This window comes from Danio rerio, chromosome 12, assembly GCF_052040795.2.
Source record: "Danio rerio strain M-AB ecotype USA chromosome 12, GRCz13ab, whole genome shotgun sequence".
NCBI lineage: Eukaryota > Metazoa > Chordata > Actinopteri > Cypriniformes > Danionidae > Danio > Danio rerio.
Window position 1 is genome coordinate 51,157,501 of NC_141032.1, and position 27,371 is coordinate 51,184,871.

The following is a 27,371-nucleotide window of genomic DNA, read 5'->3' on the forward strand; positions in this document are numbered from 1 at the left end:
CTGGTTTTGAACAGCAGACGGCGCTCTAGGCTATTTTTGAACAACAGAGGATGCTCTGTGCTAGCTTTGAACGAAAAGAGGCTATCTAGGCTAGATTTAACAGCAGACGGCACCATCTGCTATTAATACTAGCGTATTGTGGCATCTGCTGGTAGAACCTCATAACTGGTTTAAGGGAGAATCCCAATGCATTGTGAAAAATCTCTGAGTGATTTCTCGATTCTTAATTCATGGATTTGTGGCCTCGGTGTGTATGGCCAGATATAATCAATCCTCACCAGATAGTGTAGAGACGCGTGATCTATCCGTGTAGAGACGCCTGCACCTCAGACAGCCGTGAGCAGCTCGGAGTCCCCATCCGCTGGGCTCGCTGGTACAGCTCACTGTCCCCGAAATACCGCGCCCTGTACAGCAGACCCTCCTCTGAAACACACAGGCGGAAACAGACATGACATAAATAAAAACTGAATTACCTTACGTTCACACCGAAAGCGGCGAGAGCGTCCAAGGTCGCTCTGGCGACAACGCTGTCTCCCTTCAGCTCCGGCGGCGAGAGCGTCAAAACTCGCTACATTGATCTCGTATTTAAAGGAGCCGTTGCAGCATATCAGTTACATTCCAGCATAATACATGTTTGTAGCGTGAAAATGTTGCACACTTCTTATTAAATTCACATAACAATGGAAGATCAAGTTGCGTGTGGTGTGGCTTTGCTCTACTCAATATGTGTCCATCTGTCTGAAATATCCTGAAGCAGTTATACTGTTTTGTACCGTCACGTCGCGTGAGATTCCCGCTTTTTTCAGATAAATATATAACAATGCACATCAGTAACTCGCCAGTAACTTATTTAATGCATGTTCCTGTAAGAAAACATTGGAAATAATTGAAAATCCGCCGACTGCAATCATCAAACCCTTGGGAACAACTGTGGACCGCACCAAAGTTCACAGGTCTGTGTTCTCTGAACTCCTGTCAAGCGGTGGACGTCTTCATTCTGATTGGTTGCCGCCGAACCGCGTCATAGCTCATTACCATAAAGTTAACTTGTTTTCAACTCTCCTTGACGCCCACGCCGGCAGAGACGCGTTACGATGCTCTTCACCACGGGCTCTCATTGAAAATGAATGACTTCCGGCTACTTTAACACTCTCGCCACTTTCGGTGTGAACGTACGATTAAACTGAATGAATTCAGCACATTTTAAAACAACCACTGCTGCCCAAAGTGGCAGATAAATGAAGGTTATACAGTGCGTGGTTCATGACAGAGCTCCTCCATTTAAAAAGGAAGAATGTAAATCCTGCAAGTTCAGAAAGAGATCAAGCCTCAAAAATAATGTAACTTTAATTTCCATAATGAGTAACTCAGTGATGCAACTAGTTATTTTTCAGGGGGGTAACTCAATATTGTAATGCATTACTTTGTAGAAGTAACCAGAGATGGGAACTACATACAAATACTTTACTACAGTACTTGTCAATTTTTCTGGCATCAGTACTCCACTACTGATTTTTTTGATTATTTTACTTTTTCTCCTCACATTTTTACACAAATATCTGTACCCTCTACTCCTTACATTATTTAAATCAGGCTCGTTACTTTTGTTTTCATGTGGTTGGTGGCGCGATCTAGATTATTTCTTGTCATTGCCCAATTTGAGGGCCTGTTTGATGCAGTCAGTCTATTACGTGTGCTGCTGTTTCAACCAAAGCTATCACACCCCGTAGTGGGCTATTTTATAAAGATGACTATGAGAAAGGCAAGGATGACTACGCCAGTGAGACGGCGAATTTAACATGACTGATGCTGCCCTGTTTACATGGTAATATGACACATTAGGCTCGATCAGATCACAGGTAAACGAGAGAGACACATGCCTGCTCAATAATATGCCTACAAATTAGGGTTGGGCATCTAAGCTATAATGCCGATCCGATACGCATCTCGATACAAAGAATACGATCCGATATATTAGCGATACATTTGTGACATATTGCGATGCAACACGATACGATTCACACCCATATCACGATACAATGCGATATTTCAGCACTAACTCATTAGATCAAGTTTATGAGATGATGTGAAAGAGGATGCTGTGCCATTGAATGAGTTTGATTATTTATAAACCAAGTAAAACCAAGACTTTTTTTACAAACTGGCTCTTCTCTCAGAGCCAGAGTGTCAGTTTACAGTAGAGGGCCATTATAGAACATATAGCACATATTATTTAAGGATTTTCAAGATAAACAGAATGTATAAGTGCAATATATATTATAAATGTATATATTTGCACTCTTTCAACATAAAGGTTTACCATTGCACAACAAGAATTGTGATTTAACTTTTCAACTATGAAAACAAGTTTTACAAAGATATATTGTGCCACTGAATATTCAAAACTTAAGGTGGTGAACTAGCAGTGTTCTGCTGCTTTGAAACATCACTGTCACTGTAAACAACAGGCTAATAAAAATATAACAAACCAGCAATCTTCTTGCTGTGAGGTGGTCAAACTACCCACTGTGCCACCGTGACACCCATTATTTTTATCATTATTATTATTAATATTATTATTATAATTAAATAAAAATTAACAGATGGTGTTTAAAACCTTCGTTCTCCGTGACATTAGGCTGAATATCTTTGCAGATGAACAATGCAATAACATTCGTTATTGGCGTAGAGCGCACAAAACTGTTGCGCATGGTTGACAACAGGTTGACAACACTTGCTAATAAATAAAAAATACATTCTATATTAAAAATATAAGCTGTATCTTGGAAAAACCGATGCATCTCGCAAAAACCGATGCATCTCGATTTGCTTCCAAAATTTTATTCATCCTCTGCTGCTCTACCAATGCACTCTCATCGTGCACGCGCATGACCGCGTATCGATACATATCGGTTAATCTTCACATCCCTACTACAAATGCTTATGGTTAAAGTCTTTCATCCCCTGTCAATCAGACCAGAGAAATCCCGTGCAGTATTTCAGTCTAATACTGCAAAAACAGAGCTTATTTGTAAAGATTTGTACATTTAGTACAAAAACAATCAAATACTTTATAAAATCTTTATGCATTTCAATTTATTCCCCTTATTTCTGATGAGTTCATATTTCAGGGCTCAAAATTGCAACCGTTTTGGTCGCATATGCGCCTGAAATTTGATTTATGCGACCTCAAAATATATTTGGGAGCAAATGTGCGAGTGCAAAAAATTGTTGTGTGCGACCAGTTTTTACTGCAGAATGTTCACCACATGCGCGGATTTGAAAGACATTCACGCAGAATGCATCTCTGCACTTGAAACATGAAACGCAGCGCTCAGGAATGGTTTAAAGCAGTTGTCATGTCAACTTGCTGCAGTAAAAGCCAAGTGCGTAATGCTTGCCCCGCCTTCACTCTCTTCTTATTGGCCCACTGCTCCAGCACTGAAATATCAGCTGTCAATCAATCAGTCAGTGCCTTCTGGCTGGGGACGACAGAGAGAGCTGCTACCGCGAAAAACTGTAAAGCGCTGAAGATGAGAATGAAGAGAACACTGACAGATTTAGTTTTAGAAACCATCTAAAGTTACAAATAATGACACATCTTACTAGTGATCATGTGCTGAATGTTAGTCCACCATCTACACTTTTCCAAGAGTGGATAAAAGACTTCCATTGGCTTCAAGTACGCTATGAAAAGTCTGTAGGATGGAGTTTTCAGGTAACTGTTTGCCACATCTAGCACGAGAGCTTCAGTTTAATCCTTCATATAATCGCCAGATGCTGTCCGCCCTGCAAGTGGCAGATATATGTCAAATTTAACACCACGTACATCATCGCAAACGGGCTTACACTGAGTAAACTAATATCGCTAATCATAAAAAGTATTGCTATTAACATGAAGTATGCTTATTATAAGGTACAGTATATGTCAAAAGCATCAGTGCAATATCAGACAGCACCCGTGAGAACAGCACAGTTATACCGTCAACAGATTCTTCATGTCCAGCAGTGTGTGCAGGGCCGGTGAACGCTCCGTGTATCTTTTGCTCAGTTATGTTATAAAAATCTATTTTCTTCTGATAACGAGATTTCGTTGAGAAATATTTTCCTCACGCTTGCTTATATACTTTTAATACTAACACGCAAAAAAATATTGAAAATCCACAATACGCTGGAGAAACAAACACTAAAATATCAGGTTATGTATAAGAGCTGCTAAAGCAAAAAAAAAAAAAAAAAGTTTGCAGTCAAATATGAAAATAAGTTTTCATTTAGAAATATTCAAATATAAAATATTAAAAGTTCAATGTAAAATGTAAGACAATAATAGGCTACACGAAATCTGCGCGTGCAGAATTCCGCAGATTTTTAGCCCATCATTAATTCTGTTTATTTACTTGAGTAAATGTGTGTAAATCTATATTTATTCATTTTTTAATTAATTAAAGTAATATTATTGACTAATATGAAAATGTTCATCAGATTTATGTACTCTGCAGTTTGTACAGTAACATTTTCTGTCTTTTAGTAGAGATTTCAGGCTCTATTTTGATGGTCCATGCGCAGAGTGCAAAACGCAGGGCGCAAACGCTTTCAGGGCGTGTCAGGACGCGTTTTTGCTAATTTAAGGACGGGAAAATCCGCTTTGTGCCGTGGCGCATGTTCTAAAAGGGTTGAGTTTATTTTCTTAATGAGTTATAGGTGTGTTTTGAGAATAAACCAATTAGAGTCTCATCTCCCATTCCCTTTAAGAGTCAGCTGCGTCACGCCATAAGCGCATTCACTATTTACAGGACACAAAGTAAGTCTAAGTAGAAAAAATGAGCATTTCACAAGCAAACAGTGAACAGTTTTATAACAGAAAACAGTTAAACAGAGCATCTACTGCTGAGAATGAGAGATAATGGATCACTTTCACTTTCGCTCTTGGATAGGGAAACCTTTACGCACAGACATCAGTTAGCCTATAAATAAATACTTTCGTTTGTTAAGCGCAAATATTCATTTCAAAACTATTTCTAAATTCAGTTCTAATTTCCAGCAAACGAATAAATGAATAATAATAACAAAATGTGCTCAAAAACCTGAGTTATATCCTCAAACACATGCTGTGCCCCATATGGTCTAAAACCTGACAGGTGGACAAATCTAAGCTTGTTTTTAATAAAACAAATATAAATATGAATATAATAAATAATACTGCTAATAATAATAAAATTATACAAAGCAAATTGTTATGAATCAACTGAAAAAGCCTCCCGAGATGAAGAAGACATAAAAGCAGTGATTTTTCATATTTATGTAGGCTAGAAAATAATATGTTTTGTAATATTTTAATCCTTTATATTTATATTCTATATCTATTCTTATTATATCTTATATATATCCTTAATATTTACATTTTTCATATGTAAAGATATTTGCCTATTGCTCTCTCTCGTGCGTATTAAGCAGTGTGTAAGCGGGTTAAGTTTAGACCGGGTTAGTTTTGGTCTAATGAAAAATCTATTATAGATTCTCAAAATAGCAACACGCCAGCGGTCCGCCTCAGAACACTTTACTTTTTAGAGCAGAACGCCTATGGGCGCAAAAATGAGCGCTAATGCATTTGCTATTTAAACAGCCTAGCGCAACGCCTCAAAACCACTCTTGCGCCAAGCTGAAACTACCAAAAGACTACTGCGCCACGCCTTGCGCCAGGTGTATGTTAGGGCCCATCATGTGAGAGACTTGCTTTGTTTACCAAATAAAGTGAATCTAATTGGATTTGCATTTTAAACAATAAATAAAAGTTAAAAAGGTATTCCCTTTTTATTTCATATATAAAGGTTTTAGTTATGATACTCCCAAAATCAATCCGCAGATTTTTACCAAAATCCTCTGCAGAAACAGCAAAAAACATCCGCAGATTCCGTCTGGCCCTGGACATTATTTATAAAGACATACAGGCCTACAGAGTGTATGAACATGAATGGCAGCTGTTGTTTCTAATCCAACAGCCGCAAAACTACACGATGAACGCTGTGAGTTTGCATCAGGATGATGATACATGGGGGAAACCGGATATTTCCCTACCTAGTAACACTAAAACGTGTAGTAGTATTGGGGACTTTTGACTGAGGTGCATTTTTGAGGCAGTACTTCTTTACTTTTACTCGAGTACAAAAGTGTAGTCAGTACTTTTACCGGACCCATTTTAAACAGGGGCATCTGTACTCCTACTGTGGGAAAGGATTTGTGTACTTTCGCCAGCTCTGGAAGTAACGTTCCTCAACACGGAGCGTACGTGTGAAATAAGTTCAGCTCAGATCAGCTGATGCAGCAGTGTTTGCTCAATCAGAGAATAAACAAGAGTGATTCATGCAGTAACTCTGCTGTCGGAGTGAAGCTGATTCATCTGAACTGAAGAAAACACACGTCAGAGGAAATGAGAACATGAAGCCGGATCAGTCCAGCTCTCCAGCATGAATCAACATGTTCACACACACACACACACACATGCGCACACACACACACACACACACACACACACACACACACACACACACACACACACACACACACACACACACACACACACACACACACACACACACACACACACACACACACACACACACACACGATCTGTTAATGAGTGTTTTGGGTTTATTTGCGGTTGTGAATTGCATTATGGGATGTTGATCTCTGCTTGGTCTACTTTTGATGTTGAAAATGCAACTCTACAGTTTAACATCTGTAATATATACAATACCAACACAGACAATATAGCACTGCTAAACATTACACGAGCAGAAAAGTCTCTTTATCACACATTTCAAGGTGAAAAGTTGTTTTAACAAGATCAAGACCCCATCATTTTATAAATACCACTTCTGTAATCAAGTTTTACAACAACAAAAAGGCACCGATAACAACAAATAATACATAAAATACAATAAATATAAATTCATTCATTCATTTTCTTGTCGGCTTAGTCCCTTTAATAATCTGAGGTCGCCACAGTGGAATGAACTGCTAATTTATCCAGAATAAGTTTTACACAGCGGATACCCTTCCAGCTGCAACCCATCGCTGGGAAACACCCATTCACACTCATACACTACGGACATATTAGCCTACCCAATTCACCATTACCGCATGTGTTTGGACTGTGGAGGAAACCGGAGCACCCGGAGGAAACCCACACCAACATGCAAACTCCACACAGAAACGCCAACTGACCCAGCCGAGGCTCGAACCAGTGACCTTCTTGCTGTGAGACGACAGCACTACCTACTGCGCCACCGCGTCGCCTCTGACTTACAGTAATGAGCAGATAATGATCACTACAGGATTATCTCAGTTGTTCAGTGCTTAAAGGGAAAACACAGACAGAATCCAGCAGAGATCCGTCATCCCTCACTCACTGATGCTGTTCACACTTGTGAGATTCGGGTTCCTGCGCTGGACATATTCAGTGTATTGAAGCATTTGGAGTGACTGCATAAAATCACCAATAATGATCATTATAAAGATCTGTATCAGCTGCAAAATCAGAAAGTGGAATACACTGAAATCAGGACGCATTAGAAAGTTTGTTTGTGTGTGTGTGTGTGTGTGAGAATGTGTGAGTGTGATTTTGTGTGTGAGAGAGGGTGTATTTTGTTTGTGTGAATGTATAGGTATGTGTGTGTGAATGTTTTTGTGTGTGTATGTGAGAAAGTGTGTGTGTGTGTGTTTGTGCGAGTGTGAATTTGTGTGTGTGAAAATGTAAGTGCGTGAAGGTGTATTTTGGATGTGCATACGTGTGTGATTGTGTGTCTGTCTGTGTGCATGTGTAATTGTCTATGTGTGTGTGTGTGTGAGGGAGAGAGAGTGTGTTTGTGTGTATGAATGTGTGAGGGTGTATTTGTGTGTGTGTGAAAATGTATGCGTGTTTGTGTGTGAGTGTCTTTGTATTCAATTGTCTGTGTGTATTTCTGTATGTGTGTACATGACAGGATTTTCTGTGTGTGTGTGTGTGTGTGTGAGAGAGAGGGTGTGTGTGTTTGTGTGTGTGAATGTGTAAACATATAATTGTGTGTATGAATGTGTATTTGTGTGTGTGAAAATATACGTGTATGTGTGTGTGTGTGTGTGTGTGTGTTTCTGTGTATGCGTGTACATGACAGGATTTTCTGATGTGTGTGTGTGTGTGTGTTTCTGTGTAAGTGTGTGTGTGTGACAGGATTTTCTGTGTGTGTGTGTGTGTGTGTGTGTGTTTCTGTGTATGCGTGTACATGACAGGATTTTCTGATGTGTGTGTGTGTGTGTTTCTGTGTAAGTGTGTGTGTGACAGGATTTTCTGTGTGTGTGTGTGTGTGTGTTTCTGTGTATGCGTGTACATGACAGGATTTTCTGATGTGTTTGTGTTTCTGTGTAAGTGTGTGTGTGACAGGATTTTCTGTGCGTGTGTGTGTGTGTGTGTTTCTGTGTATGCGTGTACATGACAGGATTTTCTGATGTGTTTGTGTGTGTGTGACAGGATTTTCTGTGTGTGTTTTATCTGTGTGTGTGTGTGTACATGACAGTATTTTCTGTGTATGTGTGTGTCGTACTCTGCTGTTTCTCCTTCCAGCAGTTGTTCCTGAGGTTGGAGATGTAGTCGTCCTCCACGCTGCGCTCCACCTGCTGCAGACTCACTCCGCTGAACTCCTGAGAGAAACGCTCCGTCACGAAATAAGCCACGCCCAGACCCTGCGTCACGCGCTTGTGTGTGTGACCCGCCGACCTGACAGACAAAAACACACACACACACACTTCATTATTAATATAAATGAAAATGATATACACTAGTCACAATTGTAATGAGTGTCGATCATTAAACACTTTCCATTAACTGATTATTAAATAAACTGTGAAGAATATATTTTAGAAGAAGTTATTTTGACCACATTTATACAAAAAAAACCCATATTACATTATTTCTGTAATGTAATGCCTGTATTTGTCTGGCTTTAGGAGAGTGTCCCACGGCTCAGAGGTCACGGGCTCCATGCCACTGTCCACTGCAGATTCATGCAGGGTCAAAGGTTAAGAGTTCGCACCCAGTTCACAAACACTCCAGTTTCCTCAGCCAATCAGACGAGCTCTCACATGACTGACAGAATGCAGCTGCCGCACAGCTTCAGAACGTTACTCAAAATGAGATGCAGTATAAAATAATGCATTTATATTTAAAGTAATTTCTAATATAACATTTATGTTTAATATTAATCAAAAACAATTTGCCCTAAAATACTAAAATATAGATTTAAATAGGCAGATTAACAATTAGAAATAGATGGTATAAAGCTATCAGATGACAGCTAATAAAACACACACGAACACACTCCTCTCAACAACATCAGGCAGTCTTAGCATTGGACACTAGTGGACATTTCAGCACGACAAAGACACAAAATACACAGCACAAGTGGTGAAGAAATGTTTAGCAGACAAAAACATTAATAGCATGGATTGGCCTAGCCACAGCCCTGATGTAAACCCGATTGAGAATCTGTGGAGAAGCTAACCTGAAAGTGTTGGAGCTCATCGCTGAAGATGAATGAGCAAAAATACCAAAAATAAAAGCTCAGCAATTACAGCAAGCGTTTGTTTACTGTAACAGCCAATAAAGGCTTTTCTGTTACTTGTTGAAAGCGGATTGAATAATTTTAGACATGCCACTTTTTGTTCAAAGGTAAATAAAAGCTGAGAAATATTGTGATGCCTCTTGTATATTGTCTTATTGTCTTTTAGGAGAAGCTTAAAAACTTTGCTGGTTGAATAAAAGTAACTTTAAGTCAGAATTTGCCAGCGGTATGAAACATTTCAGGCTTCACTGTAGTCATTGTGCTAAGTGTAAACAGACCCTAATTCTAAATATCTCAATTAAAGCTTCGACTATAAATATGATGCAACAAATCGGTTAATTGATTCGGTACAGTCTATAATAGGGCTGGAAAATCTGACATTGCGATATTTTCCTTTATCTGCAATATACATTGCGATAGAAATATCACCAGATGGCCTAAATAGCTCTATTTAAAAGGAAATCATTCATTTAGATTGATTAAGGGGATTTTCTAAGGGTGATAATCATATATTAAAAATAATAAACAAATTGCAAGCAAAATAATTACATTAGAGCAACAAAAAAGTGAAATAAACAGTGCTTAATGGAGTCAAACAGTATTAACAGATATAGAATATGAATAATGACATGTAAAATACCACTGTATAGTCTTCATATTAATTTACTAAATTATTCTTTATTAAAGTTACTAATGCACTGTTTTGTGCGTTAAACTCTCATGAAATGCCTTTAAAACTCATGCAAATGATAAAGTTGCAACAGCTCTCGAAATCTCATGTATTCCCAGCTGCTGTGCTAATCAACTACAATCTTAACTGCAGATCCTGCGATGGGACTATTGCCGACACACACACTGCGATAACGATGCTGAAAGCATATATTGTGTAGTCCTGATCTATACGATCAGCCAGAATGATCACTCATTATAGAGAAATCTGACAGCTCCAGTGTTATTAGTTTTTAACCTGATTTTGATTGGCATTAAACTCTCATCTTACACACACACACACACACTGTAGTCCAGCTGCTGATCAGGCCGACCCAGACCGGCTGATCCCAGAACAGCACCTGATACTGAGATATTGATGCTATTGGACGGCAAAATCAGCACATGACGAGCAGAGCAGATCAATGACACACACACGACACACACTGACGCACTGCAGGATAAGATTACTGTGCAGGAAACTGTAGTTACACACACACACACACTCTCACAGTGTCACTTTTGTACATGCACTTGCATCAGAGATGAGTGACCTAGAAACGGGACACAATCAGAGTCTAAAATACAGTTTTACCTCATGTCAGAACTTTTTTTTGTCATATTCACACAGTAAGAGTTTTAATGTTTGATTATATTTTAAAGAAGTTTCTTCTGCTCATCAAGCCGGCATTTATTTGATCCAAATTACAGCAAAAACATTGAAAAGGAAATGATTTTACTTTTATTTTATTTTAAATGCAATTTATTCCTGTGATTTAAAGCTGAATTTTTAGCAATATTACTTCAGTCACCTGACCCTCCAGAAATGAGTCTAATTTATTATTATTATGATGATGATTAATATGTTAAAAACAGGATTTTTATTTTTATTTTTGATCATAAGAAAGATACGAATTCATCTGAATATTAAAATCTTTTGTAAATTATACACTCAAAAGCTTGAATAAATAGTCAGCAAATAGCAAATAGTCAGTGACTGTGTGTGTATGTATACATATATTTTTATTTCATTTCATTCTTTTCATTTTCCTTCAGCTTAGTCCCTTTATTAATCAGGGTTTGCCACAGCAGAATGAACTGACAACTAATCCAGCATATGTTTTACACAGCGGATGCATTTCCAGCTGCAACCCAGTACTGGGAAACACCCATGCAAACATGGGGAAAACATGCAATATCCTTACAGAAACGCCAACTGACCCAGCCACGACTCGAATCAGCGACCTTCTTGATATAAACACTTTTATATAGCAAGATGCTTTAAATTGATCAGAAGCGATGATCAAGACATGTATAGTTTAATAAATGATTTCTATTTCAAATAAATGCTGTTTTTCTAAACTTTCTGCTCAAAGAAAGATGAACATTTTCTACACGACTGCTTTCAACGTAATAATAATATTGCTATTACTATATTTCAGACTGATTTCTGAATGGTCATGTGACTGCAGTAAAGATGGTCAAATTCAGCTCCTAGGGTTTAGTGGCCACATATGTGGACAGCACATTTGAGCTCTTAAGTGTCTGTTTAAAATCCTCTGACTGTTGTATATGTTGTTACAGACACACAGTGTCATCCTGCAGCTGTCTTGCAGCATATGAAATATCTCAAACACTATTTTTAACTGAATAAAATGGGAAAAAAATTTTGTTTTTACTCTCTGATAGTCAAAACATGTTCAAAAATGTTCTATGATCAATCTGCATTACAAAACATTCAGGAAAAAGTGTTTTATGCAAATTCAGACCACGAGTCCACATATATGGACATAATTGTTTTCTAAAAGTTCATCATATCAAAAGATGATATTTGGGTTTTATTCTAATTAGGTTCCAATAAGCCCTATATATATACACACACACACACATACATACATACATATACATACATATATTACTATATCAGAAAGATTTCTGAAGAATTGTACAACTGGAAAAATTATGCTAAAAATTCAGCTTTAAAAATCACAGGAATAAATAACATTTAAATATATTCAAATAGAACATAGTTATTTTATATAGTAAAAAGAAATGCATTTTTTTTTTGCTGTAATTAATATCAAATAAATGTAGGCTTGGTGATCAGAAGAACGTCTTAAGAAAACATTAAAGTTCTGACATGAGATAAAGCTGTATTTCAAACTCGGATTGCGTCCCGTTATCGCTGATGCAAGTGCACGTGCAAAAGTGACACTGATCATGTGATTTCCTTCAAGCGCAAGATGTTCTTTGGAACCTTCAATCAAGTTTGCTCATTTGCATATTTGATTGGTGACCTACAAATAATGAAACACCGAAGTCAAATCTTCAATAACACATTTTCTGACATTTGGACTCCACACCTTATACACTCACAGACAATTTAGATTTCAAACAATGCATATGTAATTTCTTTATTTAACATTTATGAATTTAGAACACACACACACACACACACACACACACACACACACACACATTTTAAATAAAGTACAAACAATGATAAATTATGAAGAAATGTAAATATTATTCATCAATTAAATTAAATACATTAACTAAACATTTAAATATATATTTTTATAGAAACTGTCATTTTTATGGAAGGAAGACATAAAAATTGCACGTATTTTGTATTTATTTTATTTTTGATTATGGTTATTTTATTTTAAAATGTAATTACATTTTTATTTTATTTTATTTTATTTTATATGCTTTGGTTAAGTGAATGATGTGAAAACTTCCAAGTACTTAAAATATATATACCGTAAATAAAATCAAACATTTAAAAATATATGTATTGACCTTTTATGTAACCTATTAGCTCACTAAAAGTAGTTTAAAAGTAGTTAGTTGGATGTTTATATTTTAAGAAAGACATTGTATAAATGCAATGTATGCCTTTCATTTAATTTAAGAGTTTTTTTTTATTATTTAAATAATAAAATTCTAAGAAAGACATTGTAGGAATGCAATATATTGCTTCAATTTAATTCAAGAGTTTTTTTTATTATTTATTTAATTATTTTTCAAGTCTTTATAATTTTCTTTAATATTTTTATGCATTGAATATTTTAAAATTATTTAATAGATTTTTAAAATTGAATTTAAGTCTTTTAAATCAGCTCTTTTTAAATTATATTTAATAGATTAGTCTTTTATTATGTACAGCGTTTTTGTATCCAAATAAAGAGTCCTTAGTTTAAGAGTGTGATGTGTAAACACTTGTTGTACCTGCTGTTTACCTTTAAGTAACTCTATTGATCTCTGATAGCGGGAGTGTTTGATTTATTAACCTGAATGTGCAAAAAGGATTATTGGGAGAGTTTCACAAACGCCCAGAAGCCACAGCGAGACAGCAGATAGACAGATAGAACGATGAAGAGAGAGAGAGAGAAAGAGAGAGAGAGAGCGAATTGAGAGCAAAATAAAGACATGCCACATATCCAGTACTGTTTTGGCATCTGTGTGTTGCCAAAAAATAATGAATGTTGTTTCATTTCACTACACTGACTACCATCAATAAACTCACTTGATTTGATCAGATGGATTACACGAGCTGGATTCACAGGTCAGTTTTGTATCGTACGTAATAGGTAAATATGTACAGTTATAGTGCTTGGGATATATGGACTTAATTAATTAAGCCTTTAAATGTGACTTTAAGCTGAACACTAGTGTCTTGAAGAATATCTAGTCTAATATTATGTGCTGTCATCATGACAAAGAGTAAATAAATCAGTTATTAGAAATGAGATATTAAAACTATTATGATTAGAAATGTGCTCTCCATTAAACAGAAATTGAGGAAAAACAATAATTGAGAAAGGCTGATAGTTCTGACTTCAACTGTACATGTTATTATATAATGACTTTATTCAATGTTTATGTAATCTGCAATGCTTTTGGCAACACTTGACAAGACATGCCAATAAAGCTCTATTGAATTTATTGAATTGAGAAAGGGAGAGAGAAAGAGAGAGATATGAATAATGATAATAACACAGATAATGCTCACGGTTTGTAGCTGAGGCTGTACGGCGGGTTCGTCACCATCATCTGACTGAGTGCAGAAACAATGACCAGGATGAGGATCGGCATCAGCTGCATGAGGAGAGCCAGACCACCCTACACACACACACACACACACGCACACATTAATATATACAGTTCAAAATGTTCATCTTCTTGTTGTCCAATGACTTGCCAAGTTAACCTAATCAGTTGCACCTTTAAATGTCACTTTAAGCTGAATACTGCTGTAGTGTCTTGAAGAATATCTAGTCAAATATTATGTGCTGTCATCATGGCAAAGAGAAATTTATTTATTTATTATTTATTGTCACATCAGTAACTTATAGCTATTTCCTAGCAAGATGGATATACATAAAAATATTACATGATTAAAAAAAAATAAATAAATAAAATAAAATTAAAAAAAAAAAAAAAAAAAAAAAAAAAAAAAAAAAAATCGCAAATAATTTTTTTTTCTTTTTTAAAGAAAATATGAATAAATAAAATTTACAAAAAAATCTATTCAAAGTTAAATATGATTTTCAGTTCAATTTTGGATCAATAATTTAATGTTCTTCCTGGTGGAACCTTCTGAAAAATGTCCATCAAAGTGCTCTCATTATTAAAGTTTTGTCTAATTGTATTCAAACTTCCACATTCCAGCAGAATATGTCTGATAGTACAAGCAGCCTGGCGGGAACTACATTTAGGTGGGTCTTCGCTATTGAGTAGATACAAATGAGTCAATCTAGAATTCCACATCTAGTATAGACAGTTTGATCAAGCCTGATCTCAAAGTTATAATCTGCTAAGCGTCTTTCATTAATTTTCAGGTTCATTTCATGTAATTTATTATTTATGCAGTTGTCCCATTCCCTTTAGAAGTTAGTTATTAAACTATTAAATCCTCTCCCTGCTAAACAGCACTTTGGAAATATTTGAAAAAGAATTTAAATTCTATAGGAAGATGAATAATGTTGACTTCAGCTGTGTATATGTTTGATATCAGTACTCCTCTATTTAATGCAAAAGAAATTATGCGTTAACGCAGCTTTACAGACACAAAAGGCAATAATCTTATTCAATATATGACATTTCATCAGTGTGATATGAAGGTAATTAGCATAAAAGTAAAATAAATACAAAATAAATGCCAACAATTTTGGCAACATGAGAAAGACTGGTGGTAATTATTAAAATAAAATCAGCAATAATAATATTAAACAACCTAGATGAAGAAACATTTACCTAATTTTATATACAATTTTATTAATTTTTCTTTTATTTAATTTATAGATTTTATATACTAATATATATGAGTTTTTTCCAGCACAGTCTGATCTGCTGAAACGCGTCTCCCTGCTGCCCTCTGCTGCTTCCTTCAGAAACACACACAGCAATTCACACACTCACACTGTATTACTTTAGCTGCTTCCCAAATGGCACACTCTACACTATGCTCTCATGTACTTATGCACTTACACACTCAACAGGATAGTATAACTGCGTCCTAAATGGCACACTATGCACTCATGCACTATGTACTTATGCACTTACACACTCAACAGGATAGTATATGTATGTAGTGGCGTCCCAAATGACACACTAATGTTTTTTTACTAAGCAGAAATTCAAACCGTTTCCCTGATGACGTTTGATAGTTGCAAAATCAGTGAAATAAACGACCGAATTATCAAATATTACCTGCTGTGAGTATTGCTGCATTCACCATCAGGAGGCGCTATAATCACTCTCATAGGTGAACTTTGCTTTCACCATCCAAAATAAATAAAGTGATCGAACATGTGCGCGCGATAGCTCCGCCCCTTCAGCTACGTGAGCAAATCTGCAGTCATTGAGTGTGTGAAGTGTCCATCATTACACACTTCATTATACCGGCTGAATGAGTGCAGCATCCGGGTAATTAAAGTGCACTTATTATTATTAGAGTTTTCAGTGTGAACACACTACTGTCACTATTTACTACAAAATGGCGTAGAATAGTGCATAAGTATGCGATTTGGGACAAGACCACACTCTTTACATGCATAACCCTGATTCAGGTCTTTTTTAAAGCAGAGAACATACAATTATACAAATATTTAAAAGATTAATTTTATTCTTCTTTAGGATTTTTAAAATGTGCATCTTTAAGTATTTCAGATTTGTAAGTTGTTGTTTTTTTTTTTTACCCTTTATAGGGCACTCAGTAAAATGTTCACTGGAAAAACCCTGGAGTTTCACTAGGGGTTATTACAAGACTTTTGAACTTTTATAAATATATAAAATATATATGATTGTGACCTAAATTGAAATTACTATACAAGTCAGAAATAAGAAGTGTAAGGTTTCATTTAGAAAAATATTAAGACTAGAAAATAACTTGCAATTATATATATATAGTTGAAGTCAAAATTATTCACTCTTCTGTGATATTTCCTCCAAATATTTCCCAAATGATGTTGAACATGGAAATGATTTTATTTGTTTAATTTCGGCTAGAATAAAAGCAGTTTTTAATTGTTTTAAAGCCATTTTAAGCTCAAAATTGCCCCTTCAGCAATATTAGTTTTGGATCGTCCCCAGAAAAATCCACTGCTATGCAATAACTGCCTAATTACCCTAACTTTACCCTAATTAAACTAATTTTTTATACATATATTTAAAGAAAAGTAGAGATTTCTCACCCCTCTGTGTTCTCCTCTCTCGCCCTGATGTTGATTGAAGCGCATCCGTCCATTGCTGTACATATGAACATTACCTGAAACAAACACATTCATGTCTTATATATATATTTATATATACGTGTGTGTGTGTGTGTGTGTGTGTGTGTGTGTGTGTGTGTGTGTGTCATTAGAACCTCAGGAACTCATTTAGTCTAATATGTCACATTATACATACAGCCTGAGCAGTATTTAACCACAAGCAGAAACAGAACGGTGTGAGACATTAGCTCAGTCACATTAGTACTGTTATAGAACATGTGAAGGGAACAGCAGAGCTGAATGAGCCGCAGATCCACTCTCTGCCAGCAGGAGGTGCAAAGTATAATGTATATGTACACTATGTATACAGTGTATAATATATAGCAGGCTCAACCCTGTTCCTGGAGCTCTACCTTCCTGCAGATTTCAGCTTCAACCCTGATGCAAAATGTATAGCGCATTATAGCATAATCTATAGTGTATAATGTATAAGAGCATAGTGTAAAGTGTGTATAATGTATTTAGTGCATAGTGTAGTGTATAATGTATATATGCATAGTGTATAGTGTATAAGTGTACAGTATATAGTGTATAATGTAATGTAAACATGCATAATGTAGTGTATAGGATATAGTATAGGAGTGTTTAGTGTATAATGTTTAAGTGTATACTGTGTAATTTGGGACGCAGCCCTGTTGTTCTCCGAGTGCTTCAGCTTGTGGATACTCACTGGAAGGGAATCCTCCACCGAAGAACATGTTGAAGAGGTCTTCAGGAGAGATGTCTGCCTCGAACTGTGTGTTTGTGTGGTTGGATCTGCCGCCGCCGCTGCTGCGCTCCTCTCCAAACTGATCATACTGACGCCGCTTCTCACCGTTTGACAGCACCGCATACGCGTTTCCTATGGCTGCAGGACACATGCACAACATTACAGCACACCTCATCAGGACACACAGCTCTTTATTGCACGTCTGCATACAAGGAATAATTAACGATGAGAGCTGCTGAATTATTAAATAATAAAAGCACGCTGGAGGTGGCGATGTGGTGAAGCAGAGTGGCTGCTGGGTGTTATTTTCCTCATTTTTTCGCCTTTATTGATTGAAATATACTTGAAATGGCAGATATAGCGAGAGACTTTCCACATTGCCTTTTAAACTTTTGCAACGAGACAAACCTGTAAAAAATAATTAATTAAAGAAACAATGATAATTGAATAAAAATAACAATAAAAATAGTAATATATAATCTCCATATAGGGTGTGCATTATTTTATAATTCAATGTTCCGGAGTGCATATTTTATATTGCATGGTTTATTTGACAGGTCTTGTCCGATTCACTGATTCACATGCTCCATTCAGAGTGAGTCTCCAGAAAATGATTCATTGATTCACATGCTCCATTCAGAGTGAGTCTCCAGTAAATGATTCACTGATTCACATGCTCCATTCAGAGTGAGTCTCCAGTAAATGATTCATTGATTCACATGCTCCATTCAGAGTGAGTCTCCAGTAAATGATTCATTGATTCACATGCTCCATTCAGAGTGAGTCTCCAGTAAATGATTCATTGATTCACATGCTCCATTCAGAGTGAGTCTCCAGTAAATGATTCACTGATTCACATGCTCCATTCAGAGTGAGTCTCCAGAAAATGATTCATTGATTCACATGCTCCATTCAGAGTGAGTCTCCAGTAAATGATTCACTGATTCACATGCTCCATTCAGAGTGAGTCTCCAGTAAATGATTCATTGATTCACATGCTCCATTCAGAGTGAGTCTCCAGTAAATGATTCATTGATTCACATGCTCCATTCAGAGTGAGTCTCCAGTAAATGATTCATTGATTCACATGCTCCATTCAGAGTGAGTCTCTAGTAAATGATTCACTGATTCACATGCTCAATTCAGAGTGAGTCTCCAGTAAATGATTCACTGATTCACATGCTCCATTCAGAGTTAGTCTACAGTAAATGATTCACTGATTCACATGCTTCATTCAGAGTGAGTCTCCAGTAAATGATTCACTGATTCACATGCTCCATTCAGAGTTAGTCTACAGTAAATGATTCACTGATTCACATGCTCCATTCAGAGTTAGTCTACAGTAAATGATTCACTGATTCACATGCTTCATTCAGAGTGAGTCTCCAGTAAATGATTCACTGATTCACATGCTCCATTCAGAGTTAGTCTACAGTAAATGATTCACTGATTCACATGCTTCATTCAGAGTGAGTATCCAGTAAATGATTCACTGATTCACATGCTTCATTCAGAGTGAGTCTCCAGTAAATGATTCATTGATTCACATGCCCCATTCAGAGTGAGTCTCCAGTAAATGATTCACTGATTCACATGCTCCATTCAGAGTGAGTCTCCAGTAAATGATTCATTGATTCATATGATCTGTTTAACCTCCTTAAGTCAAATGATATTTTGAGATTTCCGCCTGGATTTTGCCTAACCACATTTAAAAGCTTCCCAAATCCACATGAGGAGGTGTAAATGCAAAAATTTGGTATGATTTAAAATAAAACACTATTGAAAGTGTTTAAAATATATCTGTATTTGTTGTCTGTTATAATGAACACCTTTTTTATTAATTTATTTTATTTATTTACACCTTTATTTTATATATTAACTCAGATTTGGAAGTGTACCTTTTAGGGTTGGGCCGATAGACGATGCCATCGCCGTTGGCCGATAGACACCACAATGCAGAGCCGGCATCGTGATCCTGCGCCCCGCCCCCGTTGCAAATCCACTCGCGAAAAATACACATTCAGGCCCTGTTTACACTCATAGGTCTTAGTTTTTAAAATGCATTTAAGAACGAAAACGATCCACAACCACACTGGTGTTTAGTATTTCTGAGCAGCCCTCTTTCCACACTACCGCTAAAAACGCACATCAAGTGACCACACACAGGCGCAAACACACTGACATGTGCTCGAGAGAGAGCGGGTCCAGGCAGCCAGCGGGTCAGTACACTGCTTAAATCTTTCACTTTCACACTTGTACTTAGTAACTTTAGTGAACACCTCAGATACTGTTGGTTGGTTCCTGTTGGTTGTGCACCTTTTCTACCTACAAAGTTTGTCGTCGCCATTATAACGACACAGATCACTCTGCCTATTCGCACCTATTCATGAGTCCCGCGGAAAAAGTGATTGACAGCTGGTAATTATGTGTGTAACTTATCTTCATTCATTTACTGTATGATTTGTTTATGGGTAAAACAAAGAGCATGCGGATCACAATTCACCACCATGGCGGCGCAGTAGGTAGTGCTGTCGCCTCACAACAAAAAGGTTGCTGGGTCGATCCTCGGCTCAGTTGGTGTTTCTGTGTGGAGTTTGCATGTTCTCCATGCGTTCATGTGGGTTTCCTCTGGGTGCTCCGGTTTCAAGTCCAAACACATGCGGTACAGGTGAATCGGGTAGGCTAAATTGTCCGTAGTGTGTGAATGTGTGTGTGGATGTTTCCCAGAGATGGGTTGCGGCTGAAAGGGTATCCACTGCATAAAAATGTGCTGGATAAGTTGGCGGTTTATTCCGCTGTGGCGACCCTGGATTAATAAAGGGACTAAGCCGACAAGAAAATGAATGAATGAATTCACTGCCGCCTATGACGACGATGCCATTGTCCATCGCGATGTTTTCAAAAGTTATTGTATTCCAGCTGATGAGAGGTGCTGTGCAAGCCACAGGGAGCAATCATTGTTTACATATTTCACTATTCTTTTGTTTGATCAAACATAATTCACTGTGTTTGGAGCACGTCAGACATATAAAAGGATTACTTATGCACATCAGCTCAAAAACAGAGGAGGATAGCTCTGAAGCGCACAGCATAAGGTAAGAGATGACGGCTGTCTGTGCTTACTGCCTTGTATTTAATCGGCCTGTTCGTTTGTTTCCCTTTATTTCTCTCACACGTTTGTTAGACATTTAATGCATAATTCCCTTTTTAAAAATGAACTATAGTTTATAGACAGTGTATTCTGCTTTATTGTGGACTTTCAGAGGCTCCGGAATCAGTGCGGTTACGTCATCAAAATTTGACAACGCTGATTTGACAAAGAAACGCTCGTCACTGTGTCTCCGGACAAACCAGACATGATACATTGATGCATTGTCCCTCCTCCATGCCCAGATTGGTTCAAACTCGCTATATCAAAACCAATAAGCATAGGTTTCGCTTTTGTTTGTGGACCAACATGAGCTTTTTGAACAACACGGAATGAGAGAAAGGCATACATTTATGCGCGGCTAAATACAACGCAAAAAAAAAGTTTTGCATGAAATAATTCTCATACTAAGTACTTTTGTATGCACAGCAGCACAGAAACATGACAAAACAGTGACACAGCAAAGACGAAGTGCTGCTCTTGCTGTTTTCAAAAGACGCAAATGAAGGTGCAGCTGTTTGTCTGCATTGCAGACAACCACATCCAAATCCAGACAACCATATCCATGCTGGCACATAGAACCTAAGGATGTTCCATATTGAATCTTGTTTCGTTATGTAACTATTTATAGTATAGTAAATATTTATATCTATTTTTTACTGAGGATTTGCACCATGTTTATTTGGACTTTGACACATTATTTATTATTTTCTTATTTTTTATTTGTTCATTGTAAGTGGTGTTGTTTATAGTAACTAAAAATATATTATTTGGAAAAAGTCAAATTTGCTTCACTGTTCTATTATTTTGTAACATTTGTAACATACCGTATACCGCGAAACCGTCAAACCGTGGTATTGTTTTAGACGATTATCATACCGTGAAAAATTCATACCGTTACAACCCTAGCCATGTGATTGGTCATCATGACTGCCGCAACTTTGAGGCCTGAAGTGTCCGGCATGACAGCTCTGTTTTCAACTCCACCCCTGCCTGCGCTCAGCTAATCTTGTTGATCACTGGCTGAAGCCATGGTTCAAGTAGAACGCACCTAAAATTCACTGATTTAAATGAATTGTTTAAAGTGAGCCTCCAGAAAATGATTCCTGAAACCTGCCAGAACTACTTTAGCTGTGCTTTATCTGAATATCTTAGAATCCTCATCAGCCAATCAGAATCCAGCACTCATCAGCACTGTAGTATAAAATAAATATCTATTTCTTTTTAGACTTAACAGGAAGAGAAACTCATGTGAAGAAGTGGCTTGCAGTACCTTTAAATGCTTCTGTGGCCCCCGGCGCGTGATTCTTATCAGGGTGAAACTTTAGTGCCAGTTTTCTGTAGGCTTTCTTCAAGTCGTCTTCTGATGCGTCTTTCTGTACCCCAAGGATCTCATAGTAGTTCTTACACTGCTTTATTCTGCAAAATAAATCATTTGTGATGATTTAATTTTTTGCATACAAAATAAAAATAAGGTTTGACTCTAAATGAGCAAGATGTGCTTTCACTGCAGACTGTCAGCTTTAATTTGAGGGTATTTACATCCAAATCAGGTGAACAATGTAGGAAATACAACAGTTTGCATTTGTGCCTCCCACTTGTTAAGGGTCCAAAAGTAATTGGATAGAATAATAATCATAAATCAAATGTTCACTGTTTAATACTTGGTAATCAGCTACCTGATATTCAGTTCACATAAACATCTAAGTGATCGTGATCTATAACGTGAGATGGGCGTCGCTGTGTTTGCTTGTGGCCGCACGTTTGCCTCAATAAAAGCAGAAGACGCAGGATTCAGCACGTAAATTCACCAGTTACTCCCCAAATACATGCACAAGTAGTGGCTGGTGAACTTAGAGTAGATTCAACTTTATAGTTCCTTTCACCATGTGCATCTGATATAAATAAAACACATCAGCATATTATATTTGAATGGACTGTTGGACTTCCCTGTGTGTTTTACAAACTCTAGTAAGTGTGTGTATTTACATGTCTAAAACATAAAATAAGCATTGGGTGGTTAAAACGCGGCATAATTGTGATGATATGACACGTCTTTCTCTGGCTCAGCGCCAGCCAACCCACCAAAGCTCCCGCTCTAAGGGTAAACACTACCTTGTCATGCTTGTCACGCTGGATAACGAGTAAAACACCAGCACCAGGGACTTCACGGTCCTCACTTCAAAACAGAACAAAGTTAGGATTCTGTAGAGATTTCTCCTCATCCCCGTTTTTGAGGCGCTGAACTCTGTATCAATGCGCGAGAGACGGAGAGAGACCATGTTCACTCCGCTCCGCTCTGAACTAAAGTGTTTTTTTAATAATCAAACGTTTCCGTGTCGCGCGACAAAACGAATGGATTGCGAAATTCATTGCTAACGCTTTTAGTAATAGTTTTTTTATCAATTTAATCGATTCACTGTTGCAGCCCTACTGCAAAGGATGGTATTAAAAAGTGAAAGTTTGATTTATGATTATTATTTTGCACAATTACTTTTGGACCCTTAACAATTGGGAGGCACATATGCAAATTGTTGTAATAAATACCCTTAAATTAAAGCTGATAGTTTGCAGTTAAAGCACTACAGTTAATCCGCTGTGTTGGTGTATAGAGCCAAAGCTGTTAGAATTGTGTCAATGTCCAAATATTTATAAACCTAACTGTAGATACACATACATCATGTCAAAACAAACTATTATTTAGAAAATGATTAATAGCTATTAATCTTTCCAGAGCACTATTTTTTTGCTAATAGAAATAAACTTGCTAGCTTAAATAAAATCAATAAGACGTAAGTCTTAACATTAAAAACTTGCACAGTCAACTACGTTTATGTGCTAAAATTAGCCATTTTAAATCTAAAAAGAAATAGAAGCGAGTAGAAACGCTGCTTTATTGACTATTGTTTTAAGTGATATTAGAGTTTGTGCATGAATCTGAATCTCCTGACGCACCTTCTGACGGCGTCGGCTTGCTCGGGTGTGTATGGTTTGCTGGATTCTGCAGGTTTCTCTCCGTTACTGCTGACTCCGGACCTGCGCTGGTGTGTTTCTGTACCTTCGGTGGCTCCGCCGGCGCTGCTCTGAGACCACGAGGGGTTTCCGTTCCTCTCCAGAGACTCCAGCAGATCTGTCAATTAATAATCAATAATTAATAATGCATGCAAGAGATACGCTAGCCAGCTTGAACTTGTATTTTGTACCACAGTATAATAAATGCTGCACAAGTATTGTTCATTATTAGTAAAAACGTTAATATTAACAAACCATTTTTGACAATCACAGTTGCAGCACGTGCACTAATATACTGGCTAATAAGATGACTGTGATTTGGAACACAGCCAGATTAACATGATAGTGTGTGAGTGTGTGCATGCCGTTTTTTTGTTTTGTTTTATGTGACAAGCAATTTGGTTTATTTGCATAGCAATGCTTCCTTTTTGTTATACTGATGCATTTTAAATTTCATTTGCAACTGCATTAATCCTTACAGTCATTGGTCAAATCAAATAAAGCCATTCATTATTAGTTCATCTTAACAGACAGTCCATTAACTGAAGTTAAAAGCATGCATTACGCATTATTAAATGCTGAACTACTGTATAATAAATGCATTAACTATAAAGTCATGTATTATTAGTTCCTGTTAACTTAGTGCATTAACTGAAGTTAGCAAGCATGAATTAGTATGTCAACAACGCATTAATAAATGTTAAATTACTGTCAAATAAATGTGCACAAGTATTGTGCGTTGTTAGTTAACACAAAGCAGGTATGATCAGCAAGTGCACTCATATACTGTGTAATCAGCTGACTGTGATTTGGAACACAGCCAGATTAACATGACATCTGAATCTGACCTGCATGCAAGAGTTACATCATCATTTTCATCATCACCACAAACACCAATAATAACAACAAACACTAACAAACAACCTTTCATATTTCTAACATTAATCTTAAGAGCGCTCTTCAGACTGACACACATTACACGGTTTTATCTGAACTCATGAATGAAGTGTGCAGAGAGCACGCGCGGCCTGGATTATTAGCCGGGTTTCAGTGCGCTCACCCCGGGCTCTGTGCGTCGGGAAGAGCCGCTGCGCTTTCTCTAGGAACCGGCGCGCTTTCTCGTGCTGCGAGTCCTCCAGAGCCTCGACAGCGATATCAATACAGCGTTCAGCTTCATCCCTGTTCACCTCCATCCCTGAAGCACTCTTGCAGACGCCAGATGATTTAATAAACACACGGACGCCGCACCATTGAGCTGCTAATGCGGTCGGCTAATGTGATAACGCTCTTCTGTGTGACGCAAAACCCGGTGCTGCCTCTAGGGGGCGCCTGATGGCCCACAACGTAAATAAACATTGGTATCGAGGGGTTGTACCTCTGAAAATAGCATTACAATATTGACTTACGTCCTCAAAAAAGTAACTAGCTACGTTACTTAAATACTTTTCATGGTAAGTAATACGTTACGTTACATTTGCGTTACTTTACTTAACTCAATGAGGCTTGATTTTCAGAACTTGTAGAGTTTTTTTTTTAATAGAGGTGATCTACAACGCACTGAATAACTTTCATTTATCTTTAAAAATACATAAAAATACTAATGTAGGATATTGTTATCTTATGAGAACGTCCTGAGCCTGTACGTAGGGATATACATATTAATGAAAGTTTAAAGCAACGTGTTTGATATTTTTTTGTACTTTTTGATTGAACGTGACTACCTTGATTTTAATTCAGCAATTCACTTTTAAAAGCTTATTAATTAAACTAAACGTTGCATTTTTTAAAAAGTAACTCAAGTATTATTACTTATGTTATTAAGTAATGCATTACTTTATTGCTACTTAGAAACAAGCGAGTAGAATTGGCATGGACGGAGGGGACGCCACCAATTACTGAAATGTCCCTACCAATAATTTAATCACCTTCAAAATAAAATTATACTCAACTGAGCATTCATTTATTTTGAAGTTTATTAAATTATTGGTAGGGACATTTCAGTAATGGGTTTCCTCCAGGTGCTCCGATTTCCATCACAGTCCAAACACATGCGCTATAGAGGAACTGAGGAACTACATTGGCTGTGGTGTATGAGTGTGTGTGAGAATGAGTGTATATGCTTAATAATACAAACAGCAATCATGCCCCATGCTGCAAAAGTCAATGTACATGATTTTACTGCAGTCGGACTTTGAGGAGGTATGGATGTAGAGAAATTTCGGGTGGTGTGTGATGCAATTTAACTGTTTTATCCTGAATATTGTTTTTCATAATCATGGAGGCTAAAATTGAATAATTGCGCAGTCTTGGTTAATAGAATTACGGTGAACTCCTAGCAAACTTGACTTTGTGCACGTGTAGGCTGCTAGGTGATAACTCAGGGGCGCAATTACACATTTATTAAGGAGACCAACTCAACCGCAGCACCCGAAGGAAACCTACGCCAACACAGGGAGAACATTCAAACTCCTCACAGAACCACCAACTGACCCAGCTGGGACTTGAACCAGTGACCATCTTGCTGTGGGGTGACACTGCTCAACACTGAGCCCCTTTGTCGCCCTATTTATTAATTAATTTCATTAAAAATTAAATTTAAATTAAAAATGTAGTTCTAAATTTAATTATAGTCGCCATTTAAATGTTTAGTCTTAATAAGCTTCCACTTATTAATCTCCTTTTTATTAAAATTTTTCTGATCTCTATTTATTATGTTAATGACAATTAAATATTGTCCAATCAGAGACCGCATCTGAGCCATGAAACCCCTCCCACCTAAAGCATTCTAGTTTAAAACGAACAGCCGCTCCTTCTACTTCCACTTCTTCTATTTCTACGGATAACAGTCTCAGCAGGCGAGGAATGATGACGTGTCTTAACAAAACAAGCTAAATATATACGCCACACAAGTGCAGGAGAATATTAGACATATCATATATGATAAATGTAATGTTGTGATCATTTTACGCCACGTGTAAAATTACATTCAAACGCCTGATCTCCAAATGTTGACTTGTGTTTCCAGTAGCGCACAGCAGGTGGCGCTTCAGCTCAGGTGTAAACTAGCTTTTTACAGTTCATGGGTGTAAATCAGGGGTGTCCACACTCGGTCCTGGAGGAGAGTTTAGCTCCAACCCTAATAAAACACACCTGAACCAGCTAATCAAGCTTGCTAGGTATACTAGAAACTTCCAGGCAAGTGTGTTGAAGCAAGTTGGAGCTAAAGTCAGCAGGACACCAGCCCTCCAGGACTGAGTTTGGGCACCCCTGGTGTAAATCATGGAAGTAAATATATTCCCGAATGTTAACCCTTGTGCACTGTTCAGATTGAGTCCTCTTTTGTTATACGGGATGAAAACATCCGCTGAATTAAACTGCTGTAAAATGCATCAGAACAAGATTTATTTTCTATTTTTTTTGCA

The 27,371-nt window shown here is 37.2% G+C and overlaps 1 protein-coding gene across 2 annotated transcripts in view; it reads right to left on the minus strand.

Annotated features, from left to right (window-relative positions):
• dnajb12b (DnaJ heat shock protein family (Hsp40) member B12b) overlaps positions 1 to 25,256 on the minus strand; it is a 29,851-nt gene extending 4,595 nt beyond the window's left edge. Inside the window, exons 1-8 of one of the 2 annotated variants that reach the window (XR_015503213.1) lie at positions 25,010 to 25,201; positions 23,893 to 24,067; positions 22,211 to 22,356; positions 17,751 to 17,927; positions 17,003 to 17,076; positions 14,320 to 14,429; positions 8,546 to 8,752; positions 279 to 515 (exon numbers count right to left, since the gene is read on the minus strand). Coding sequence is in view for 1 of the 2 variants with exons in the window: in NM_001442595.1 (NP_001429524.1) it covers positions 302 to 423; positions 8,580 to 8,752; positions 14,320 to 14,429; positions 17,003 to 17,076; positions 17,751 to 17,927; positions 22,211 to 22,356; positions 23,893 to 24,067; positions 25,010 to 25,142 (1,110 nt within the window). In the remaining variant the exon portion in view is untranslated. 2 annotated transcript variants of the gene reach the window in all.
• Positions 25,257 to 27,371: the final 2,115 nt, after the last annotated feature.